This window comes from Pseudorasbora parva, chromosome 19 (assembly GCF_024679245.1).
Source record: "Pseudorasbora parva isolate DD20220531a chromosome 19, ASM2467924v1, whole genome shotgun sequence".
Taxonomy (NCBI): Eukaryota; Metazoa; Chordata; class Actinopteri; order Cypriniformes; family Gobionidae; genus Pseudorasbora; species Pseudorasbora parva.
In genome coordinates, this window is record NC_090190.1 from 33,027,525 (window position 1) to 33,051,072 (window position 23,548).

General features: G+C 37.0%; 1 protein-coding gene across 2 annotated transcripts in view; it reads right to left on the bottom strand.

Moving 5' to 3' along the window:
• Positions 1 to 23,548, bottom strand: part of ash1l (ash1 (absent, small, or homeotic)-like (Drosophila)) — a 40,856-nt gene that overhangs the window by 3,573 nt on the left and 13,735 nt on the right. For both annotated transcript variants that reach the window (XM_067425882.1, XM_067425883.1), the window contains exons 6-26: positions 21,983 to 22,156; positions 21,797 to 21,891; positions 21,395 to 21,468; positions 21,042 to 21,087; positions 20,778 to 20,883; positions 20,459 to 20,665; positions 17,950 to 18,096; positions 16,477 to 16,585; positions 13,022 to 13,183; positions 12,860 to 12,930; positions 12,411 to 12,583; positions 12,129 to 12,281; positions 11,728 to 11,782; positions 9,888 to 10,020; positions 9,253 to 9,522; positions 6,905 to 6,991; positions 6,624 to 6,714; positions 5,961 to 6,099; positions 5,462 to 5,634; positions 5,159 to 5,325; positions 2,510 to 3,008 (exon numbers count right to left, since the gene is read on the bottom strand). In XM_067425882.1, coding sequence (XP_067281983.1) covers positions 2,510 to 3,008; positions 5,159 to 5,325; positions 5,462 to 5,634; positions 5,961 to 6,099; positions 6,624 to 6,714; positions 6,905 to 6,991; positions 9,253 to 9,522; positions 9,888 to 10,020; positions 11,728 to 11,782; positions 12,129 to 12,281; positions 12,411 to 12,583; positions 12,860 to 12,930; positions 13,022 to 13,183; positions 16,477 to 16,585; positions 17,950 to 18,096; positions 20,459 to 20,665; positions 20,778 to 20,883; positions 21,042 to 21,087; positions 21,395 to 21,468; positions 21,797 to 21,891; positions 21,983 to 22,156 — 3,131 coding nt within the window. The remainder of the gene's footprint in view (positions 1 to 2,509; positions 3,009 to 5,158; positions 5,326 to 5,461; positions 5,635 to 5,960; positions 6,100 to 6,623; positions 6,715 to 6,904; positions 6,992 to 9,252; positions 9,523 to 9,887; positions 10,021 to 11,727; positions 11,783 to 12,128; positions 12,282 to 12,410; positions 12,584 to 12,859; positions 12,931 to 13,021; positions 13,184 to 16,476; positions 16,586 to 17,949; positions 18,097 to 20,458; positions 20,666 to 20,777; positions 20,884 to 21,041; positions 21,088 to 21,394; positions 21,469 to 21,796; positions 21,892 to 21,982; positions 22,157 to 23,548) is intronic.

Here is a 23,548-nt window from a genome sequence, read left to right on the forward strand (position 1 = left end):
CGGACCACATGGCACCAGGATGCACTATGGAAAGATGGCAAGCTGGTGGAGGCAGTGTGATGGGTCCTGCCATCCATGTGGACGTTACTTTGACATGTACCACCGAACTAGGCAGTGTTGTATGGCGTTATTTCCCTGTCAAATGTCGAGAGCGCATTATTGTAGCGCGAAAGTACATTAATATAGTGCGCGAGCGCGAATCTCTCTGCTCGCGCGCGGAATATAATGCGCGAGCGCAAATCTCTCTCTGCTCGCGAGCGGAATGTAATGTGCGAGCGCGAATCTCCCTGCTCGTGCGCGAGAACTCTGCGTGCGCTCTCAGATACGCTGCTCTTGTTAGAATTTTTTGTCTGGGCTCACTCAGAGAATATGCCTGCACTTAAAACGATTATGCAATGTTATTATGTTTGATTATTTAATTTCTGTACCTGAATCACTGTGTCCTGCAACTTCAACTGTTCACTTGTATTCAATAATGTTTTACATTTATATTATTAGGCTGAGAATTGTGAAATTTCACTGAAATTTACTGTTGTGGGTGCTTATTTATTGTTACATATTTAATGTTACATTGGTCAAAACAATGAAAACAAATAAGTATAACACATGATATTCACGGTCTCTGGACCCCCTAAAGCAGCCTTGGCCACCCCATGAATAAAAGTCTAGTTCCGCCACTGCCAGTGGATTATTTAGAAATGTATGCCAACTTTTGCGGTGAAAGGTAACTTAACTCACAAATTGCAGTAACATTTTCCCAACAAAATGGATTTCATTAATTTAGTAGTCAGTATTTTTAATTAGTTTTATTCTGTTGCATTTCTGTTTGATGCAGTTAGATACAACGATTTTACTGGGGCATTTTGCCCACTTATCTATTATTACATTATAATTCTTATGTTATATCTATTAGGGGGCATTTTGTACAGATTTTAATTATTTTTACCTTTTGGAATCTGCATTTAAATCCATTTGGCTCAAAAATCTCACTTTCAAATGGGCATGGCACCTGTAGTGTGAACAAAGTGGCTGTGCATATAGGCTAGAGTAGACAGTCTAGGTTAATATGTAAAATAATCCAATCGCCCTCTTCCCAGACATTTCTAAGATATTTTTGACCTAGGCCTATTTTACATAAAAACAAAAATATCGTCTATACTGCGGATCCATCTCACTCATCTTTATTGAAGTCAACTCAAGTGATTCTGATTCCATGTGGGGTTCAATATAAGATTTCATGTACGATGTCACGTTTTCATTGGTCAGTCGTTGAAGCCTATTTCTGATTGGTTGTTGCCGTTTATGCCAAGAGCAAAGAGAACGAAATCGTAAAGAAGAGTATTTCTCTTCTTGCGAGCGCACGGAACACAGTCTGTGCACATACAGGCTTAGTTTAAGCGAAGAGGAGAGATTCGCGATTGCTTTGGACACGTTTTAAGTGCAGGCATATTCTCTGAGTGAGCCCAGACAAAAAATTCTAACAAGAGCAGCGTATCTGAGAGCGCACGCAGAGTTCTCGCGCACGAGCAGGGAGATTCGCGCTCGCACATTACATTCCGAGTGCGAGCAGAGAGAGATTTGCGCTCGCGCATTATATTCCGCGCGCGAGCGGAGAGATTCGCGCTCGCGCACTATATTAATGTACTTTCGCGCTACAATAATGCGCTCTCGACATTTGACAGGGAAATAACGCCATAGTGTTGCAGACCATGTACACCCTTTCACGGAAACAGTATTCCCTGGTGGCTGTGGCCCTGCCATAAAACAAAATGTTTTGCTGTTTTGGCAGCAAAAGGGGGACCAATGCAATATTAGGTCATAATTTTATGCCTGATCTGTGTATGTGGACATTACACACACACACATATATAATGTGTGTGTATATTTATATATACACATATATAAATATATATATATATATATATATATATATATATATATATATATATATATATATATATATATATATATATAATATATATATATATATATATATATATATATATATATATATATATATATATATATATATATATATATATATATATATATATATATATATATATATATATATTTCCCATCAAAAAATGTAATCTCAAAGAGATATCCAGGTCAAATTTCAATCTAAAAAAATAGACAATGCATATTTTGTCGTATAATGTAATATAGCTATATTAAACGTTGAAACTAATATATTATTAATATAAACAAATACTAAATAGAAATAAATGATTGCCCATAATAACATTCATGGATAAAATAAAAAAGTCCTTTCAAAGAAATCTCTCTTTCCTTTCAAAAGAAATGTATGATACTGAATAATAACAAAAATGACGTCAACAACAATGTAAAATAATTTTACAACATAATCAAATTAAAATATTTGTGAAGGGAAGAATTAAATTAGATATTGAGATATTCATATTTAGATTTTAAGATGTTAGATATTAAGATAATGATGTGATATAATTAAAGCCTTGCGTTTAAAAATAAATATTCTCAGTCTTACCATTCTTGCTGGGCGCCCGATGCAGCAGATCGAGCAGAATCTTGTTCAATCGCTCTCTCTGTGCTTCCCTCCTTCCCAGGATTGATGGATGAAGAGGTGAAGAGGAGAGCGAGGATGGGCATGGGGCGTCCAACACCTCCCGCCCTCCTCCTCCTTCTCCTCCCCTTTCCCGGGAGCCCTCATCCATGTCTCTCCTCTCTCCCCTCTCCTCACCTTCCTCTTCTTCCTCCACGTCTTCCTCCTCCCCACCTGTCCTCCTTTCCTGCGATGTGGATTGCTGGGGAACAGGGGTGCTGGAGTCCTCCGTAGAGGTCTCCATGTCTCCCTCCACCACTCTAACTCCACCCTCGTCCCCATCTCTCGAAAAGCCAGCAGACAGCCGGTCACATGATGCGCTGGGAGAGGGGTCTTCATCGCAGTTTGATGCACCTTTGGGCCGCTCACTCTTCCAGGCAGAACGGCCGCCGTTCCTCTTGTAGTTGTCCGGAACATAGTGAGGCTGTAGACAGAGATAAATTCATGAAATACAATGGAAGCACCTTGCCTACTAAAACAAGTTTAGATTTAAAGAGTCATGAATTAGGTGGGGGAAATACAGATACAATGTAATCAAATTAACAGGCCGTCCATAATGCCACTTCTGATCTAAAACAGTACAAATATGAATAAAATATTATATTTACTATAATATTATATTAGAAAAACATTTACAGGTTACTCTCAGAAAGAAATGTCCAAGTTAAATTGCAAACTAAAAAAAACTTTTTTGTAATATAGTGTAACATAATATAACATTAAAACAATATTAAAATATTATTAATAATATTTATTAATAACATAATTTTCCCTGTAAAACTATAAAAATATAAATAATTTCTGACCAAAATAACATTTAACAATTATTTAAATTTACCACCCTAAAACACAATAACAATATTATTAAAATGTATAATGTTACTTTCCATCTACCGTTAAACTGTTTTACTGTAAAACTGTAAAAAAAAATTATAATAATAATTACCTATAAAACAAAACATTGGCCATAAAGTAATTTATAGGTGAATATGTGGAAGAAATGGCCAGGCCAAATTTCAACAGCAAAAAAAAAGAAAAGTTAAAAAAGCTAATCTTATTCTGTAGTATCTGTCATGTTTTGTTGCCCCATTAAAAAGTTGCCCGATACATTTAAAGAAATTGCACCTTTTAATCTGATATACTTTGTGTATATCATTCTTTACATTCATATAAATACAAATAATAAAATTAATTGTTAAATCATACTTGGATGTATTTTATAATATAAATAGTAATTTATTCATCATTTGTTTTTATAATAATTTTTCAATTACTTTTTGCTGCTGAATTAGATCTCATTTAGTTTCATATTTTTTTGTCATAGCTTATGCTTATATAGTTTTATTAATTTGTAGAATTTCTCTATAGTGTGTATTTAGTGGATTTCTGTTAACAAATACAAATCTGACCATTAGTTCATTCTGTATGTGAATGATACATGTTATGGCCTTTTTTGCGATTGGCCATTCTGTTGTGTTTGTTTCAGTTTTTTTACTGAGTTTAAATTACTTTAATATTTAAAAGGTGTTAACTGTAATCTTACACCAAAAAAAAAAAAAACTTACAAAGGATTAAATTTATCACAATTAAAGGGTTAGTTCACCCAAAAATGAAAAATTGATGTCATTAATGACTCACTCTAATGTCGTTCCACACCCGTAAGACCTCCGTTCATCTTCAGAACACAGTTTAAGATATTTTATATTTTAGTCACAGAGCATATCCAGCATGTCCATGTCCAGAAAGGGAATAAAAACATCATTAAAGTAGTCCATATGAGACATCTGTTGGTTAATTAGAATCTCTTGAAGCATCAAAAATACATTTTGGTCCAAAAATATAAAAAACTATGAATTTATTCAGAATTGTCTTTTCTTCCACGTTCATTCAAAAAGATTCAAACGGTGTGAATCGATCAATGATTCGGGTCGCCAATGTCGTGTGATTTCAGCATTTCGGATCGCGTCAAACCGCCGAACTGCTGAAATCGCATGACATTGGCGACCCACAGCATTGACCGATTCATACCGTTTGAATCTTTTTGGAGGAACACGGAAGAGAGGACAATTCTGATGAATTGTTGAAATTAGTTTTTGATATTTTTGGACCAAAATGTATTTTCGATGCTTCAAGAGATTCGAATTAACCAACTGATGTCACAAATGGACTGCTTTGATGATGTTTTTATTCCCTTTCTGGACATGGACAGTATAGTGTGCATTGACTGCATATGCTCTGGGACTAAAATATAAAATATCTTAAACTGTGTTCTGAAGATGAACGGAGGTCTTATTTTTCATTTATGGGTGAACTAACCCTTTAATAAATGAAGCACATTACATGAAGTATTACAAAGCCCTAAAACAGACAATTAATCGCCATAATCGTAAAAAAAAAAAGCCCTCAACACTAGCAATTAATCAGCATAACCGTCATTATTATGCCAATTAATCGTCAGACAAATATTATAATTGAGATAGCCCTACATGTAAGGTAATATTCAAAAAAGCATAATGGCCCTAAAACATCCTTCTTATTTCTTTCTTAAACATTTCACCCCCCTCCACTACTCACAGAGAAGTCCCTCTTCGGCGTCAATCTTTTGGGGAAGTGGTTGAAAGCGTAGGGCTTGGTGCACACCGGGTACCGGTTGCGGTGGATCTTGTAGAACAGATGTGCCGACTTATCCAGCCGGTAGTCGCAGATGTAAACGTCCTGTTCCTTTACCCCTTTCGGACGACCTGAATCCATTAGCAAGAGAAACAGCCATTAGCATGCAGAGAGTATGGGGATTTCAGCACGAGACATCTGGTTCAGTACGTTTCTTGAATCTTACGGTTGATTTATGTAAAACGGTTGTACGTGTGAACGTCTCACCCTTGCAGTAAGTATACAGGTCCAACACACAGCACATCCCCACCACGGCCTCCAGTGGTATGATCTCATAGAGAGGCACTCTGAACAACTCGTTATGATAGAAGCGGCGGGAAGGAGAGTGGTGTGTTTCATGGGGACGGAAATAGTGATGACCAAAGGCAAACCTTTCACCTCTACAGAAAGAGAAAGAGAGTCCAGATCACATTTAACATCTTTGATTCTGTTGATTAATGTCTGTCACAAGCACGGATGACAGGATCTTTGTCAAGGACGACATGAGTCAAACAATCCTACCTTTACAACCAGAAGCAAATGACAGGATGATAAGAATGTTGTTCAAGCCTTACCTTAACCTGAACAACGATCTTATCATTCTGTCTCCTCTGTTTGGATGTTGTTCCAGGGCCAAATGGGAGGTCAATGCTTAGTTCTGAATCAAGAGTCCAAATAAAGAACTGAATCAGAAAGTTTTCAATAGCGGGAGTGTGGTAAATCTCACTTTTCATTTTTCCAGAGCTTCTCGATACGGAAGATGTCCAGTTTGTCTCTGTTGATATGAGACAGGAGGCGGTATGATTGACGCACCGGCTGGCCTTCTTGTGTGCGTCTGCTGTCCCGCATGAGATACACACAGTCACCTGCAACAGACACATGCAAATATAAATACATCTATAATACGCTTAAACATATGAAATCCAGACAGAACATAATTTCAACCCATTTGTATGATATACGCTATTGTTCGTGTCTATAAAATGTAAACATTTTTTAAATAAAGTCTCTAATGCCCACCAAGGCTGCATTTATTTGATACAAAAATACAGTAAAAACATAAATATTGTGAAAAAATATTACAATTTAAAAGAGCTGTTTTCTAATTTGAATATACTTTAAAATGTAATTTATTGCTTTGATGTGGCAATTACTCCAGTGCAACCTGATTCTTCAGAATTATGTTGAAAACCAGATGGAAAAATCATTTTAAAAAATCAGGATTCTTTGATGAATAAAAAGTTCAAAAGAACGGCATTTATTTGAAATGTCTTTTTAATGTCCCGTGTGAATACAATTATTAATATCTGTTTTTTTAATATAATACTGTTCCAACATTTGAACAGTAGCCTAGAATTTCATGTCAGAAAAAAAACACACACGCACGTACCCTGATGCAACAGTAAGTCATCGCGCAGCAGGCATATATAATAGATGGATCCTGATTGGGCGTAGCTGGGTTGGGGCACCATTGGGACCTCCTGTTGGAGCAATGACAGGAAACGCATACAAGACAAATAAAAACCCTTTCAGAACTTCCTGAATGACAGAAGAGATCTTAATCTTGAAGTGACCTTTAAAATGTTTTGATAAGAGAGCATATGGCCATTCTAAACACAGTCAGAGAGGAAGAATGAATTGTAAGGTTACACAGACTGAAAGGTCACATACCCTGTCCACCGGACGAGGGTCACACTGCTCACAGAGATAATGCTCCACATCGGCCTCCAAGCGCATACAGTCACAGTGCTGCCACACCTGACAGACAGAAACACAGAACATATATGTTATCTACACTTCTCCCAGTTACAGATGCTTTCAAATCAATACACATCACATTACATGAATAATATGAATAATAGCCTATAGTTGTTACTGTACTCTTTTTTTGGTCATTAAAATAAAGTTTAAATAAAATAAAATAAAAAGTAGATTTAAAAAATGTAGTCAAACTTTTGACAGATACTGTACTTTTTAATGTTTTTGAACGAAATCTGTTGTAACATTATCTGTTGTAAGATTGTGTCTTCACTGTCACTTTTGACCAATTTAAATGAAGAACTGAATAAAACAATAATGAATAAAATGAATACAAGTATTCATTTCTGTTTGAATGGTATCATTGTTTACACAAAAGTGTTAAGCAGCAAAAACTGTTTTAGCATTGATAATAATAATAAATATTTCTTGAGCACAAAATTAGCATATTAGAATGATTTCTGAAGGATCATATGACACTGAAGACTGGATAATGATGCTCAGCTTTACTATCACAGAAATAAATCGAAAACTATTTTTTTATTAAAATAAAAAAATATTTTAAATTGTAATATTTGTAATACTGCATTTTTGATTAAATAAATGTAACCTTGGTGAGCATAAGAGACTTCTTTCAAAATCATGCATGTTTCCAAAATGTTGACAGGTATTGTAAATTATAAATGTTGTCTTTGCAACTAGATTAAATAAATAAGTTTAGATTGAAGTACTAAAACTAAAATAATAAAAATATAGCTAAACAGATATATTAAAAACTAATACAAATAACAAAATCACATAACACAATTACTAAAACTTAAACTAAACTTGAAATATAAAAGCCAAAATATTAATTACTATATGGTATATAAATAATCAAATCAAATTTTATTTATATAGTGCCTTACAACAGCCAAAAAGAGCACAAGGTGCTTTCCAGTAAAAACAGCAATGGACAGCAGAAAGTAACAAAATTGTACATAAAATAGCAGTCAAGTCTGAGGCTACATCATGTTAAAACCTACATTCATCATAATATTAAAATAACAATGATATTAGAATATTTTTTCCCAATAGAAAACAACTGGTCTACCTGTCTACATAACATGCATGTAGACTAAAAAATTTAAAAGAAAGAAAGATTTGTACATTTTCTGAGAAAAATGAGTGAGTTTGCCTGTGCAAAATTGACTGTGGAAATGTTGTAAGGTGCTAGGTTATTGTAGGTGGTTGCCACTGTGTTGCTAGGGTGATCTGAATGGTATTTAGTGTGTTTCTATGCAGGTAATAGGTTGTTGGTGATTGTCAGGGTGTTGCTAAGGTGTTCTGTGAAGTATTTAGGGTGTTGCTATGCAGTTGGTAGGGTGTTGTTAAGGTGTTCTGAGAGGTATTTAGTGTGTTTCTATGCAGGTAATAGGTTGTTGGTGATTGTCAGGGTGTTGCTAAGGTGTTCTGTGTAGTATTTAGGGTGTTGCTATGAAGTTGGTAGGGTGTTGTTAAGGTGTTCTGAGAAGTATTTAGTGTGTTTCTATGCAGGTAATAGGTTGTTGGTGATTGTCAGGGTGTTGCTAAGGTGTTCTGTGTGGTATTTAGGGTTGCTATGCAGTTGGTACAGTGTTTAGATGGTTGCTAGGACAGTGCTGCTAGGTCATTGCTTACTATGACAAGTTAAAAGACTCTACTTCTATGAAGTCTCTATGATATTCAAGTCCTACTCGCAGATGGCATCTAGTCACTACTTGTCAATTTTACAGTCTACCAGGTGAAAATCTTTAGTTTGAACCAAGCAGCAACCTCCCACAGTTTTGTTGAAGCCAATACGGAAGTAACTTAAACTGCAATTCCTTCAACTGGTCACTAGGGACAGGCTCCAGAAGGCAGCAGAACCACGTCCCGCCTCTTTGCCCATTTTCTGTTATCCGGGATTCAGAATCCTATGAGTGACGTAATGGACACTACGTCCATATTTTTTTACAGTCTATGGTTTGAAAACTTTAATAAGTAATAGCACAGCTTCAGACCGGCTCTTCAGAATCCTATGAGTGACGTCATGGACACTACGTCCATATTTTTTTACAGTCTATGGTTTGAACACTTTAATAAGTAATAGCACAGCTCTCCTCAAGTCGAATAATTTGAGGTATCATTCATGACCATATCGATCATGTAGCACAAATGGTGTGGGATGAGTTGCAAACTAAATTTTAATATAAATATTAAGGGGTTTGTATTAATCCCTAATAATGAGTATGAGCACATACCATGCATTTCTCACACTGGATCATGAGCCCCTCGTCCTTGTACATGCCACAGATGCAGCGGATCACATCATCGTCTTTGTCGTGGCTACCCCCTCCATCATGGTGATGGTGGGCGTGGTCTCTCTCCAGCGAATCAGAGCTGTCGGCCTCACTAGCCGTCTCGCCCACAATCTCATCAATCTGGACAGCAGCCTCATGACGCGCACCGTAGTATGCCTTCCGCAGCCGGCACACATCACGACCTACAGCAGACTTCCGGCCATAATATTTCTGTTGAGAATGAGAATAATAAAGAGATTAAGGAAAGTACTGAAGTACTGTTTTCTACGTGCCCAATCAACTGTGCAAAATAACATGCATACAGTCATCATCATATCATATCCTTCTATTACTTTATTTTATTTCTTTATATTACTTAAAATGTTTTTGTTTTTTAATGAGCTCCTTACAACCCATTTGTCCAAATAACTTATTTATTCATTATACTTGAGGAGTACTTATAAAAAATTACAATGATTTTATTCATTTTAATTATTTGCATTATCATTCGTTATAATTATATCAAAATGATTTACATTATAGATTACTATAATCCTATTTGTGAGTAAGAAAAGATCCTGAGAAGAGTGACTCACCTCAGCATTGCGAAACACTTTGAGCATGTCCGCATCAAATGCCTCAACGGTTTTGTAGTGTCCAGTGAGGATCTGCTTCTCTATGGTACTGAGATCTAGTGGATCGGTGACCTTCTCATAGTACTGTGTGTTTCTGTAGACACATGTAAGCACAGTATAAAAAGTTTTGCCATGAAAGATGATGACGTTATAGTGACCTTAACACACATCTTAAAACGGTTCTCACTGCAGTTAATAATGCATCAGACCATCATAAGAACCATATCTGCAGGTCTCTGACAACTAAGGCTGTGTACTGACTGTCAGTCTAAATCCCGTTTTTGTGCATATCTGATTGGAATCCGATCATACTTAGCAAACCTACACTCATATGTGGTTTGAAATCCTATTCAAATTTCTGGAAATCTGTTTCTGCTCTAATTGGATTTCACATGTTTACGTAAAACGCAAACATGTCAGACGTTGTTAACGGACACCTGCTGAAAGTCGCTGCTTGAGTGCGGGTTGAGCAGAAAATTACAATATAATGAAGACCTTTGGAGACTCCTAGATTTCTGCCGCTGCCTCATAAAACGCAACACTCCAGCGCGGTGGCTGCATATCGTCATGTTGTAAATTAGACAACATCTGTATTGCAAACCCCCATATGTTGCTGTTGTAATTTTTGGAGTATGCCTAACTAGGGATGTCAAATTACAAACATTTTCATGATCAATCGTCGTTTAAATGTCATGAAGAAGGTGTAACTAGTTGTACTCTAGTTGAAAAATGGTCACAAACATAACTCCAGTGCGCTCACTTCCATTTCCTTGTGTCTGCTCCATGTTTCGCAGTTGAGCAGCATGCATGCGCATGATACTGCTTAATCGATAGCCGATACGTTTGATCAATTAAATGGTTTATCGACAATTAAACAATCATCGATTAATCTGTAACATCCCTACTAGCAAAGCTACGTCATTGCTATAGAAACCAATGCAGATATTCTGGAAAAGGAAAGCGCGCCACAGGAAAACAAATCTAATATGAACAGTTGCAATTTACAGAGTCAATAATTTGACAGTGTGAACATAGCCTAAAGGCCCCGATATACACATAGCAAAGTTCTTGTTTCTTTGAAATGCTTAAGCTGCGGTATACTGTTAGTGAACATACCAATGCCACAAACACTGCTGAGAGTGGTTTTTAGATTAATATGTAAATATGTGCTGTACGCTTTCCTTTCAACAACACAATAAATGTTTAACTGATGTTAGAAAACAGCAGTTAAGAAGGCATCGGATAATAGCGATGTGTATGTTTGCACGAGCTCTGCAATTTGTCAGTTAAATTATGTCATATTTATTTATATACCACTTTATACAATTTATTGCTTTAAAGCAAGCAGCTATATTCTTTTAAAAATAGAAGTGCAAGTGTATCTTTCAAGTAGAATCACAATTCAACTTTTCTACTATTAAATGGATTTCCTGTATTCATGCTTTTACTTTTGAAATCTGACCTTAAACTGAACAGAAGAAATGAACCTGAAAAAATGTCCACATCAAAGAAGGCGGAACCTCAGAGCACACTTACTACATCATCACCACGGACCAATGGTAGTAGGAACGTGTTTACCAGCCAAAGCAATCTTTTCCAAAACATTCGCTTCGGCAAGCTGTTTCAGTTTGTTTTTGCCTGATTTTGTTCGAGATGTCACACCAGTTCGTTCTTCGATTTCGTTTGAAGTATATCAGGGACTTTGGCCTCGGCAGGACCATTAACTGCACCAAATAACTAAAAAGTACATATTTATGTTGTAAAAAAATAATCTGTACAAAGAATATAATATTGTTCTCACCTCTTCCTCGAAGGCAGGTTAAGCAGTGGAGCAGCAAGGGTCTGACCAGATGAATCTTCAAAGTACAAAAAAACAACTGATTATGTGCAAACAAGTCTCATGACACTGAAGCAATAAAACAAAAATGCAAAGATTAAATTGAAACAAGACTCAACATTCTAGATTAAATCTAAAGCAAAGCCTTTTGCAGAATCACATTACCTTACTAATTGAATTTTTCATAACTAAACAATTTAAAATGAGATTTCCATCAGAGCAAACTGAGAAACTAGTGATGTGAAATGTATGTCGAACTCAAAGTATAACTACATTACACCTCGATTTTACTTTGGTTCATTAAAGTGACTGCCAACAATAAGATCAATACCATAGATTATGTGTGTAAGAATTAGTCTGTTTACCCTTGTAGCTTGTGATCATGTCACAGATCTCTTTGAAGATGTGTGCCAGGCGTGCAGTGCGTGTAACTTCTGTGTTCTCCTCGGCTGCCGCAAGTCTGCGTGTGCGCACAGAGCGTGACGTCTGCAGCGCTGAGAACTGAGTCAGAAATACATCTGGAAAGAAGGAATGAGCAATGATAAACATGCTAATCAACATTTGCTTATAGTCTGAATGATCAAAGGAGTAAATGACAAACTTGTATGCATAATATTAGTCAACTGACATGCATATTATTCACACACCTGACTTGATGTTGCCGTCATCGCGGATGACTCCTCCCCAGCGTGTGTAAAGAGACAAGCCGCTGTTCTCCCTCTCCCGCTCTCTCTCTCCCTCTCGCTTCAGAAGTTCCTGTTTATCCCGCATCTTCTCCCAATTCCGCAGAAGGAACACTCGATGTTTTAGCACAAAGTTCCTGAAATAAACAAGAAACCATTGGGGGATGTCTGGGTCTTTACTATGAGAAAGTAGGCAATTATAACATAGGCCACAAAATTACAGAATATTAATATAGAAGTATTTCAAATAAAATAAAAACTAATAAAAACACAAACACATTAATAACAAAATAATTACAAAAACACAAAAATCACTAAAACTTAGTTGGTACAAAAACATCAATACATTAGAATTGCAAAATATGGTCCCCTTAAAACCAGCCACCCAGAAATTAAAATTAAAAAGTGTGTACCTCTCTCTGTTTGACATGGGCTTCATTAAAAGGTGCTGGTAAAACTTGCTGCTGTCACTGGACTCTTCCTCCTTAGGTCGAAGAGAGAAAAAAAGAGTATTGTCTAAGGACTATTAGCTGTTGCAGCCAATAGTAATGCGTCATTTTTTTATGAACTCATACCCGCTTCTTCAGTGAGTGTTTGGACTTGCGTTTCTCTTTCAGTCTCCCAAGCCTTCGGACTCCGCCCCCTGATCCGCCCCCTTTCGCAGGCAGCCCATTGATTCGCTGGCTCTTACCGCCAATGATGCCACGGCAACGCTCTGAGCCACACATGCAGACTTGCTGCATAGCAACAAGAGAAGAGAAACATTATCATTTGGCAAGCAAGAAAAAAATGTAGTCCAATTCACTAGCAAACACTGTTTCAACCTCATTAATGTAAAATAATAATAAACTAATAAAAAAGCTTACAAAAATAAAGGTACCACTTTACTTAAAGCCTATATATAATACATTATAAAATTATTTTTTATACATTAATTATGCCTTGTAATTAGAGCTGCAACTAACGATTATTTTTTCTGTCGACTAATCTAACGATTATTTTTTCGATTAGTCGACTAATCTAACGATTAATTTTTTTACCCTTTGAAATTTTTCAAAATTCTGTGGCACCCCCTCGCATAAGTTACGCTAGAGGTGTAACAGTACAGACTGCTCACGGTTCACTTTGTATCACGGTTTTAGGTTCACGTTTCAGTACAGTTCGGTATTTGCTATGTTCAGGGGAAAAAGGACTACTGTCAAATGAAAATAAAGAAAATAAGAACAGATAACTTAAATAGAAGCAGCAGCACAAATAAATACTATTGAGCAAAGATGAGAATAAAATAAACAATGCTTTTCAGGATTTTCAGGTAGGTCTAACATTAGTTTTTAGGTAGAGAAATGGAATTAAGTAATCAAAAGTAAAATAACCACACATTTAACTGTTTAAAATTAAAAAATAATCCTTATTAAACTTACAAAAGCTATTCAGTCAGGAGCAGTGAGTGATGTCTTTATCTTTTGTTTGACATTAAACAGACAGCAGTGAATGCTACTGCCCCTTTAAGACCCACGGATAGTCGTCGTATTTTCTGTAAGTTCACTTAAGGCATATAGAGTAGGCTATGACATTTTGACATACTTTTTGTGAGTTTGTCCGTTTAAGCACAGGATTTGAAAGATAACTCAATATTTGTGCGCTTTGGGACGAATGCACAAAGACAGATCTTCTCATTCGAGTCTCCTGGCTACACGGGGGTGATGACGGTGAAAATGACTGCTCATATTCGGACGTACAGCAGCACTCGCATGCGTTTTATAAAGTTTACAAAGAGAGACCGTTTTGCCCACGTTTTTCTTTTATTATCGCTGTTGTTGTAGTGTACCTACCTGAGGAGTCAGCACGTGTATCCATCGACAGAAACATACATACAGCATTATTTTCAAGTAACAACCCATATTAAAGATGCGTCATCAGATGCGAGATGAACCGAAGTGTAAGTGCGTCCCCGCAACTTTTGCTCGGGATCCCGGTTGGGAAACACTGGTCTATATTGATTGACACCGCGCTGGTTTGTTTAGAATTATATGAGCGCCGTGACCGCGCGCTGCCGCGTGATGAAGGCTTGTCGCAACTCAGCCTTGCTTGTCGTTTGTTATTCAACTGCTTGTCGCTTGTTATTCAACTGCTCTGGTTTTAAAAGCTATGTCATACTAAATGCGCCAAAATGCAATAAAACTTGTTTACGGTCGAATGCAACGCGTGTGTGTGTGTGTGTGAGTGAGTAGACGCGCAAAAGGGCGGAGAGAGAACTTAAGGAAATGCAGCTAAACGAATATGCGTACGTCTTTTAAATAGCGTAAAAATGAATGAATGACGAATGTGGCGGCCGTTATTGATTATGTGGCAGTCCGCCACAAATTAGTCTATGTGTGGGAAACACTGTTTGGCCTCTGTTTAAAGTATTCCCATACTTTTGATATTCGCGGTCTAGGTTTTTGTGATAGAACCAGGAGCAGAAGCCAACATTACGCGAGATGAACGTCTGACACGACGCGTCGACGCATTTCACGAACGTCGACGTATTTCCGTAGTCGACGTCATCGATGACGTCGACGCGTCGTTGCAGCACTACTTGTAATGCATTGTATGGACTCATGAATAACTAACCATATTTATGATATATTATAAAACTTGTCACACCTTTAGAAAATATAATGCCTTAAATCACATGACAAATTATCAATTTCAGATGTAACAAGGAATCTGCCAATATTATAATGCGTTTTAAATTACATTATGAAGAACGCAGAACTGCCATAATGCATTTATATATATATATATATATATATATATATATATATATATATATATATATATATATATATATATATATATATATATATATATATTGCCAAAAGTATTGGGACACCCCTCCAAATCAACCAATTAGTTAAGGGGTTCCAATCCCTTCCATGGCCACAGGTGTATGAAATCAAGCACCTAGGCATGCAGACGCTTATACAAACATTTGTAAAAGAATGGGTCGCTCTCAGGAGCTCAGTGAATTCAAGAGTGGTACATTGATAGGCTGCCACTTGTGCAATAAGTTTATTGGTGTAATTTCCTCACTACTTAATATTCCACGGTCAACTTTTAGTGGTATTATAACACAGTGAAAGCAACTGGGAACAACAGCAACTTTCTACAGAGTCAATAGCTACAGCCCTCTAAATATTGTGTGGCCTTCAGATTAGCTCAAGAACGGTGCAAAGAGACCAACATGGAATGGGTTTCCATGGCAGAGCAGCTACATCTAAGCCTTACACCACTAAGTGCAATGCAAAGTGTCAGATGCAGTGGTGTAAAGCACGCCACCAATGGACTCTAGAGCAGTGGAGACGTGTCCTCTGGAGTGATGAATCACACCTCTGTCTGGCAATCCGATGGACAAGTCTGGGTTTGGCGGTTGCCAGGAGAACGGTACTTGCCTGACTGCATTGTGCCAAGTGTAAAGTTTGGTGGAGGGGGATTATGGTGTGGGGCTGTTTTTCAGTGCTTAGTTCCAGTGAACTCTTAATGCTTCAGCATACCAAGACATTTTGGACAATTTCATGCTCCCAACTTTGTGGGAACAGTTTGGCCATGGCCCCTTCCTGTTCCAACATGACTGAACACCAGTGCACAAAGCAAGGTCCAACATCAATGCCAGATCTCACAAATAGGCTTCTAGAAGAATGGTCAAAAATTCCCATAAACACACTCCTAAACCTTGTGGAAAGCCTTCCCAGAAAATTTGAACATATTAAACCCTATGGATAAAGAATGGGATGTCATTCAAATTAAAAGCAGGCGTCCCAAAACTTTTGGCAATATGGTGAATGTATGTATGTTATGTATATATATATATATATACACATAGAATAATCAGGTGGTTGTGAGTGACTGAATCAGCACCAGCGATCTGGATCAATGAAGTATAAGCATCCGCTACAAAACACAGCTGCGTGTTCATGTGTATGTACATGCTTCAGACAGGCATGTTCCTGACATGCAGGATCTGGGTGACTGAACTCTTTTAACATACCTGTTCTTCCGTGTTGAAGGAGTGGAAGTTGTAGTCATACGTCAGTTCTGTTCCACTGTTGATGTCTTTCAGAGCAAACAGACCAATACGGTACACTCCATTTACAGACCTAAGAGAAAGACAAACAGATTTAAACTCAACGATCAACCTTAGTCAAGATTCTAAAGCGATTATGAAACGGATTGTTACATCTGTAAAAGTCTGATCAGACAAGCAATTTTCATCTTTTTATGAGACTTTCTTCTGATATATATATATATATATATATATATATATATATACATATATACACGTTTTTGAAGAAAATGCATACAAAAGCTGTAATATTCAATTTTATATATAGAATATTCTTTCAGTTGAAAATGACATTCATGTAATTTATTCCTGTGATGTAAAACTACATTTTCTGTATCATTATTCCAGTCTTCAGTCACATGATCCTTCAGAAATCCCTCAAGTATGCTGATCTGCTGCTTGAGAGATACTTCTTATTATTATCAATGTTAAAAAAAAAGTTGTGCTGCTTAATATTTTTGGAAACTGTAATACCCTTCTAATGAATATGAATTTCAAAAGAACAGTATTTATCTGATTACTTATATCTTTACTTATCATTACTTTTGATAAAATGTATTGTATTCTTGCAATAAAACTATTAATTTCTTTCCAAACTTTTGAACAGTGTTAAAAGCCTTCTCTGTCTGCTTTAATATAGTGTGGCTACATTGAGTGTCGATCTTTGAAACAAAATGAACTCAAGCCATCAGCATGTCAAGGAACATCAAGCATTGTGGACTTGATAATGAAAAACTAGGCTGAGTTGTACAATATGCAATAAGGTAGAATGAGGCCATTCTGGCACAGATGTGGGTGTGTGTACTCTAACGGCTAACCACTGGGCAGCACAGCTGTGTCCCCCACCCTAAAACACAAGCCTCAGATAATCGCTCTTGTGTGACAAGATGGATGATCTGCCACCATTCAGCCTACAAGCACAGTTTTTAATGTGTGTATGTGTGCATGAAAGAGAAAAAACATAGACCGAGCGAGAGATGGAAGAGATAACATTTTTCTGTGGACTGTGAAAAAAAGCTGACGTGTCTGTAATTGTGTTACGGTACCAAGCAGATGTCGGCCACTGACCTGGATCTAAAGTTCACAATCCCGCTGCTAAAATATAATCCTTTAGATTTCAACTAATTACACTAATTTATTATGAAACAACAGTTTCAACACCTTCTGTAAAAGAGAAAAATGTGACCTTGCTCGTTAATTTTTCAACATGACCATGGCTTGTTCATAATACAGCATTTTTAGAGGATAAAGTCACCGCTTACTCAGTACTTGTGGTCGTTCACGTCCCCACTGACTCACCGTTAAAAATGACCTTTCTGTTTCTGAACTCATCATAAGCTGATGGAAGTTTATTGCCTTACTTCATCAGTGACTCATCAACGGTCTCGTTTCACTTACCATTTCTGCATCTCACAGTTGGGCTCGCAGCTGTGGTTGACAAAGCGAGCCTCGTTGCCCATGCGGTAGCTGTCGATGACCATGCCACTGTCCAGGTTCAGGCAGTAGTGGCCACTGTGGGAGAAGTACTGCTCCATCATGCGACTCCTAAACATGAAAGAGACTTGTTGAATGTATGTATGTTCAAATTACAATAAAAATTTACTGGATTAATCAGAAAATTTTCTGTGATTAATTGCAATTAAAAACACTTACATTTTTAATATATTTTAGAATGTAATCATTTCATTGTTAATCCCCAAATTAATGTAGAAACAACATAAAGACAGCATATTTTAAATATTTTTTATGATAGCATCTTTTTATGAATACAATTTATGAAATTCCCCTAATTTTAAACATGAATTATAGCCTTTCAACATTATAGTGTAATTTAAAGCTATATATATATATATATATAATTTTTTTTTTTTTTTTTTTTTTTAGGCTTCAAAAATATATAACTTTAAGTGAACTTAAAACAATCCTCACATAAACCCATAATAATTGTCATATTTACCTGTGGCCTTCCTGTCTAACATTTAGGAAATATACAGAAATGTTATAAAGTTACCAAACAGTCTGCACTGCATACATTACATCCTTAAAGGGGGGGTGAAATGCTGTTTCATGCATACTGAACTTTTTACACTGTTAAAGACTTGGATTGCCATCCTAAACATGGACAAAGTTGCAAAAACTAAGTTGGACGTTTGATGGAGTATTTCTGTGGCAACACTTCCGGTTTCTCACAAGTTTCGGAGAGTTTTTTTCGTTCATGGGTCCGCTTGACATCAACGGGTCGGAATGTCCTTGTATGGGCCGTACGGACTCTTCTCCCGGATGTGTGCGCGCGCGTCGACCAGAGAGCAAGAGAGCAAATGCACGCTGCCCATAAACACTGCTCTCAAGGTGCAGATCCACTTGTCCGTGCAACACTTCTGTTGCGCCACGCTCCACTTTATTCCTATGGGTGATGTCAAGCGACTTTAACGCGCCTGCATATCATTCCGGGAAGGCAGCGCTGCATTTGAACCGATTTCAACGCAGAAACGACGGGAAGCGTCAAAATATCACGCTTCAGTCATGTCGCAAAAGTGGATCTCCACTGCTGTCACAGGACTTCACAAAATCAACAATGTTACCAAAGAAGTGTGTTTTTGACGGAGCGGTCCCAGCGATAAAGGTTCACAGTCCTGCTTTGGAAACAGGCGGTGAGTTAAACTGCTTTAAATGTCTATGTTGCTGGCTATCGTCGCGTAAGTAAACATCAGTAAACAACACAATCGTGTATAGTTAATTTATCAATGGAGCATGCGATGTATGGTGTGTGTTTAAATACATTTGTTTAGCTGACCGCTATAGGTGTCTGTTTGTTTATTGTAAAACCACCCAAACATAAACCTAGGAGTCATTCTCACAAAGCGTGCTTCTTCATTCAAATGTGCTATTCCATTGTTTTTCTATACACCAGTCTGACGTGCAAAACCGTTTTGGTTGCTACTGCTAAGGTTTAGTCGCATACAATAGTCCATAAACCAAATCATGTCCATATAAACCCACACAAATGTTGACAGGACACTAAATACAGTAGCCTACATACCACAGAGACGGACGTCCTGCTGTTACTGCTTTTCCTGTTCAATTTATTTCAGCCTCCGGATCTGATTCTGGATCGTATTAGTTGAATCTGATTGATAGCCATGTTTAATTAGGGTCACGTTTTCTTTTCCACGCTTGAATGTCATGGATGTCAGCTTTCAGACGCTCTCATGCAATAGCTGCACGCGCTCGTGATTCTTTAGCTCCGCCCACACGATACGCCTCCATCCACTCGTTTTTTTTTTCCGGAAAGACTCGGTACAGCCTATCTTTCCATTATAAATATAATAAAACTAAAGACTTTTCGGAGATATGAAGGATGTAATATTACTCTATAGGTACTCAAGGCTGACATGAGATTGATTGAAACGCAGTGTTTCAGCCCCCCTTTAAAAGCTACAAAAGTTCTTTAGTCAAGAGCAGAGAGTCATTTTATAAGACAGCATTACTGTCTGCTGTCACTTTAAGACCTGGCACTGCTGCACATGACGTGGATTTTCTCACAGCTCTTTACATTCAAGACTAAATTTAACTTATTTAATATTGCTCTTATGATGATACTCAACAAATTGGGCATTTTGGTATAATTGTGTCATTGTTTGTTCGTGCGCAAAATATATTTTTAGCGTTAAACTGGAAACAAATTACGTTGCCAGCACTAAAATAAAGTAAAACTACTGAAATAAATAAAATCATTTCATATAATAAAAATAACACAAAACATGTGCTTAGGAGACCTGGTTAGGACACGCGTTTTTTAGATAGCATTTGAGCGTTGCAGAATGGAATTCACCAAATTGCAGCATGTTCAAACTAGTTGAGGTCTGAGTCTCGGTTTTTTTTTTTAAAGCAAAAAAATGTGGCTAACCTGAATTCATGTTCGCTGACCACCTCTCCCAAGTATTCAATGATGAATTGGCCAGAACGTAGGGGCTGCTTGGTGCGGATCCCCCAGCCCTTCCCCTCAGCTCGGAAGCGCTCAAGGCACTGCACCCACTCATGCTTCTGGATATGCTGGTTATCACACTGATCACCACACGGACATGTACTTGGAGAACACTCAGCAAAGATCATCCTGAGACAGACAGAAATGAGAGACTAATGAGATCCATGTTATGAACTATAACTGTACTAATGAGTAAACATTTAAATAAGTATTTGAAAAAAGTATTTCATTGCCCTGTTACCTGTTTAGACAGTCGTCCTGACAGCCCTTCTCGCAGTCTTCAGGCGCCCTGCAGTTACAAGTAGTGGCTTCATAGCCAGAAAGAGGCTTCACATCCACATAGACATCTAACAGAAAACATTTGAATGCGTTACTTTTATCATCTGCAAACATGCATGCAAAACACAACCCAAAAACAACAGCAGACCTGAAAATCAACAACTCCCAGTTCTGTCAAATCAGTATATTTATGGAAACAAATGCATGACTTAGTGCAAGTCCTTACTGGATCTGATCTTCTTATAGAGAGGCACATCAGGTCTCTTGTGGAGCTACAAAAAACAAAGATGCATATTTTACTGGAAATATTTTTACAAGCAAACTGTTAAAAATTTGCAAATTTGTGTTTCATAGACCATACAACACTTGTATTAGATTTATGCTTAAAACAAGAAAATAGAAAACTTGCCAATGAAAAGAAAAATTTAATTCTCTAATCTTACAAGTGAATCTATCTTGTTTTGAGGACGTTTATTGGAAACCACAAAATACTGATTAATAAAATTATTTTTCCAGTGAATAAAGTAAATGACAAATGCAGATGTCAACTCAGGGAAAGATCTAGTTTTAAGGAGCTACCTGATCATGTTTCCAAAGCCACAGGATGTCGTAAGGCAGCTGGAAATCAATGCGTTTCTGTCTCAAGTATTTCCCTGGAAAAACACCAAAGACAAAGTGTAGTTATTAATTCAGTCACTTTTTCCTTTAACATAAATTGAGGTTGCCCCATTCTAATATTGAATCAACTAATCACCTCATAACTCATAAACCATAACTAATCAGCCTGATTGCCCATGAGGCCATGCATAACAAACTGGTTAGGAATGGCAATTTACCGCCAAAGCGGTATACTAATACAAGTCCACAAGCTTATGTTATGCTGAAATCAGAATCCAACTGTTAATTAAACAGCAATCTGATATTGAGCTAAACTAAGAAATGCATGTCAAAATGATGCATGCTAAGCAAGAAAGAACTCACCAACATGAATGGGAGCAGGTAGAAGGCCATACTCATGTTCACCTGGAGTGTATTCTAACTTCTCCTTCTTTAGCTGTAGCAGCTGACTGCGAGGACTGATGGGGAAATGCAGAAAGGTTACGTTTATTTACCTGGGATATGAATGTTAGACAATAAAACGGGCTTACTGAGCATGTTCACCCTTACTCATCGGTCTTGTACACATCAGAGTAAAGCCCCGCCTTTTGAAACTTCTTTTTGGGTGGTCTAGCAACTCTCTTCTCCCGTTGAGTGGTTACTGATGGGTTTGGGGCTTGTTCCACAGAAGTAGGGACAGTGCACTCTGGGGAGGACTGGCTATCAGGTTTTCCCTCCAGTGCACTGAATATAAAAACACAATCATTTATTATGAGATTTAAAAAAAAATCATTTAAAAAAATGTACCTGCTTTTTGGCCATGATATGGAACCAAAAACATATGTAATGAAAATAGATATTTTTGGGGGGCTGTCAAAATTAACGCGTTAATAATTAATTTTAACGTTACTATGTTATTAACGCATGATTAACACAGCACGCATTTTCTGTTTGATCCTTGGCCTAGCCCGTATTTGGAGAAATTGAGATGAGCTATAGACGTAAAGGATGCAGCAGCAAACATTAATAGGGAAAGAAAAGGGTTAACATTAACATTACTATTCTGAAACAAGTGCAGTTATAGCCTACATAAGCTACAATATTTTCTGTTTAACTTTTATTAGTCCTAGACTAAAAAAAAGTGCGTTTTTACACTGAGCACATTCTGTGCAGTCCGAGCGCGATGTGCGAATACACTGCAAGCTTACTTTCGCTCATGTCCAATCATTGACAAAAACACCACTTAAAGTACATGTGTTTTATTGAACTAAATACATTACAATTGGCTAAAACGAATACACAGGTTACTTTTCTGTAACACACACACAAAATACAGGCAGTTCAATAGGGAACGCGCTGCTCTTAAAGGGCCCACACTATATTCCAGATGTGGTACTGGTGTGCTCCTAGGTCCGCATGACAGATTTCACATTACCAATATTTTATACAAAACGTGCCCTATTCTGAACTAAACTAGTCTAAAAACTCCTTTTATTTATATTCTTAAAATGAGATGAATCACAGCTTACTCTGAGTTTTTAAGCTTAGGCTTAAGAGACATGACCAAGTTCTTTGAAAAACATCTATGACCTTTGATACATGTCTAGTCTTCATGATCTGTTGAGTATGGTTTCACTAATAATAAAAGTATATATTTGCATAAAGCATGCATATTTGTCCATACCCATGTTGATTAGAGTATTAAAAACATATTCATTTAAGATACATTTACAACTGATAAAAATGTGTGATTAAGTTGTGATTAATCGACAGTTAACTCATGACAATATGTGATTAATTGTGAATAAATATTTTAATCGATTGACAGCCCTATTTTTTTATTTAATGCTGATTTTAAACACATTAAGCAGCTGAAATTCAGATCTGGTAATGGCCACTTTGCTGGTAGACCAATCACAACAGACTGGTCCACTGACCAATCAGAGCAGAGGAAGCTTTTGGAAAGCAGGGGTTTAGTGAGACAATCTTTTATGAAGCTGTTTCAGTGAGAAACGAGGTGATGTGCTTATCAATATTAAAAACAAAACTTAATATTTTTGTCGAAACAGTGATCATTTTCTTTGATGAATAGAAGGTTCAAAAGATTAGCATTTATTTGAAAAATAAATCTTTAGT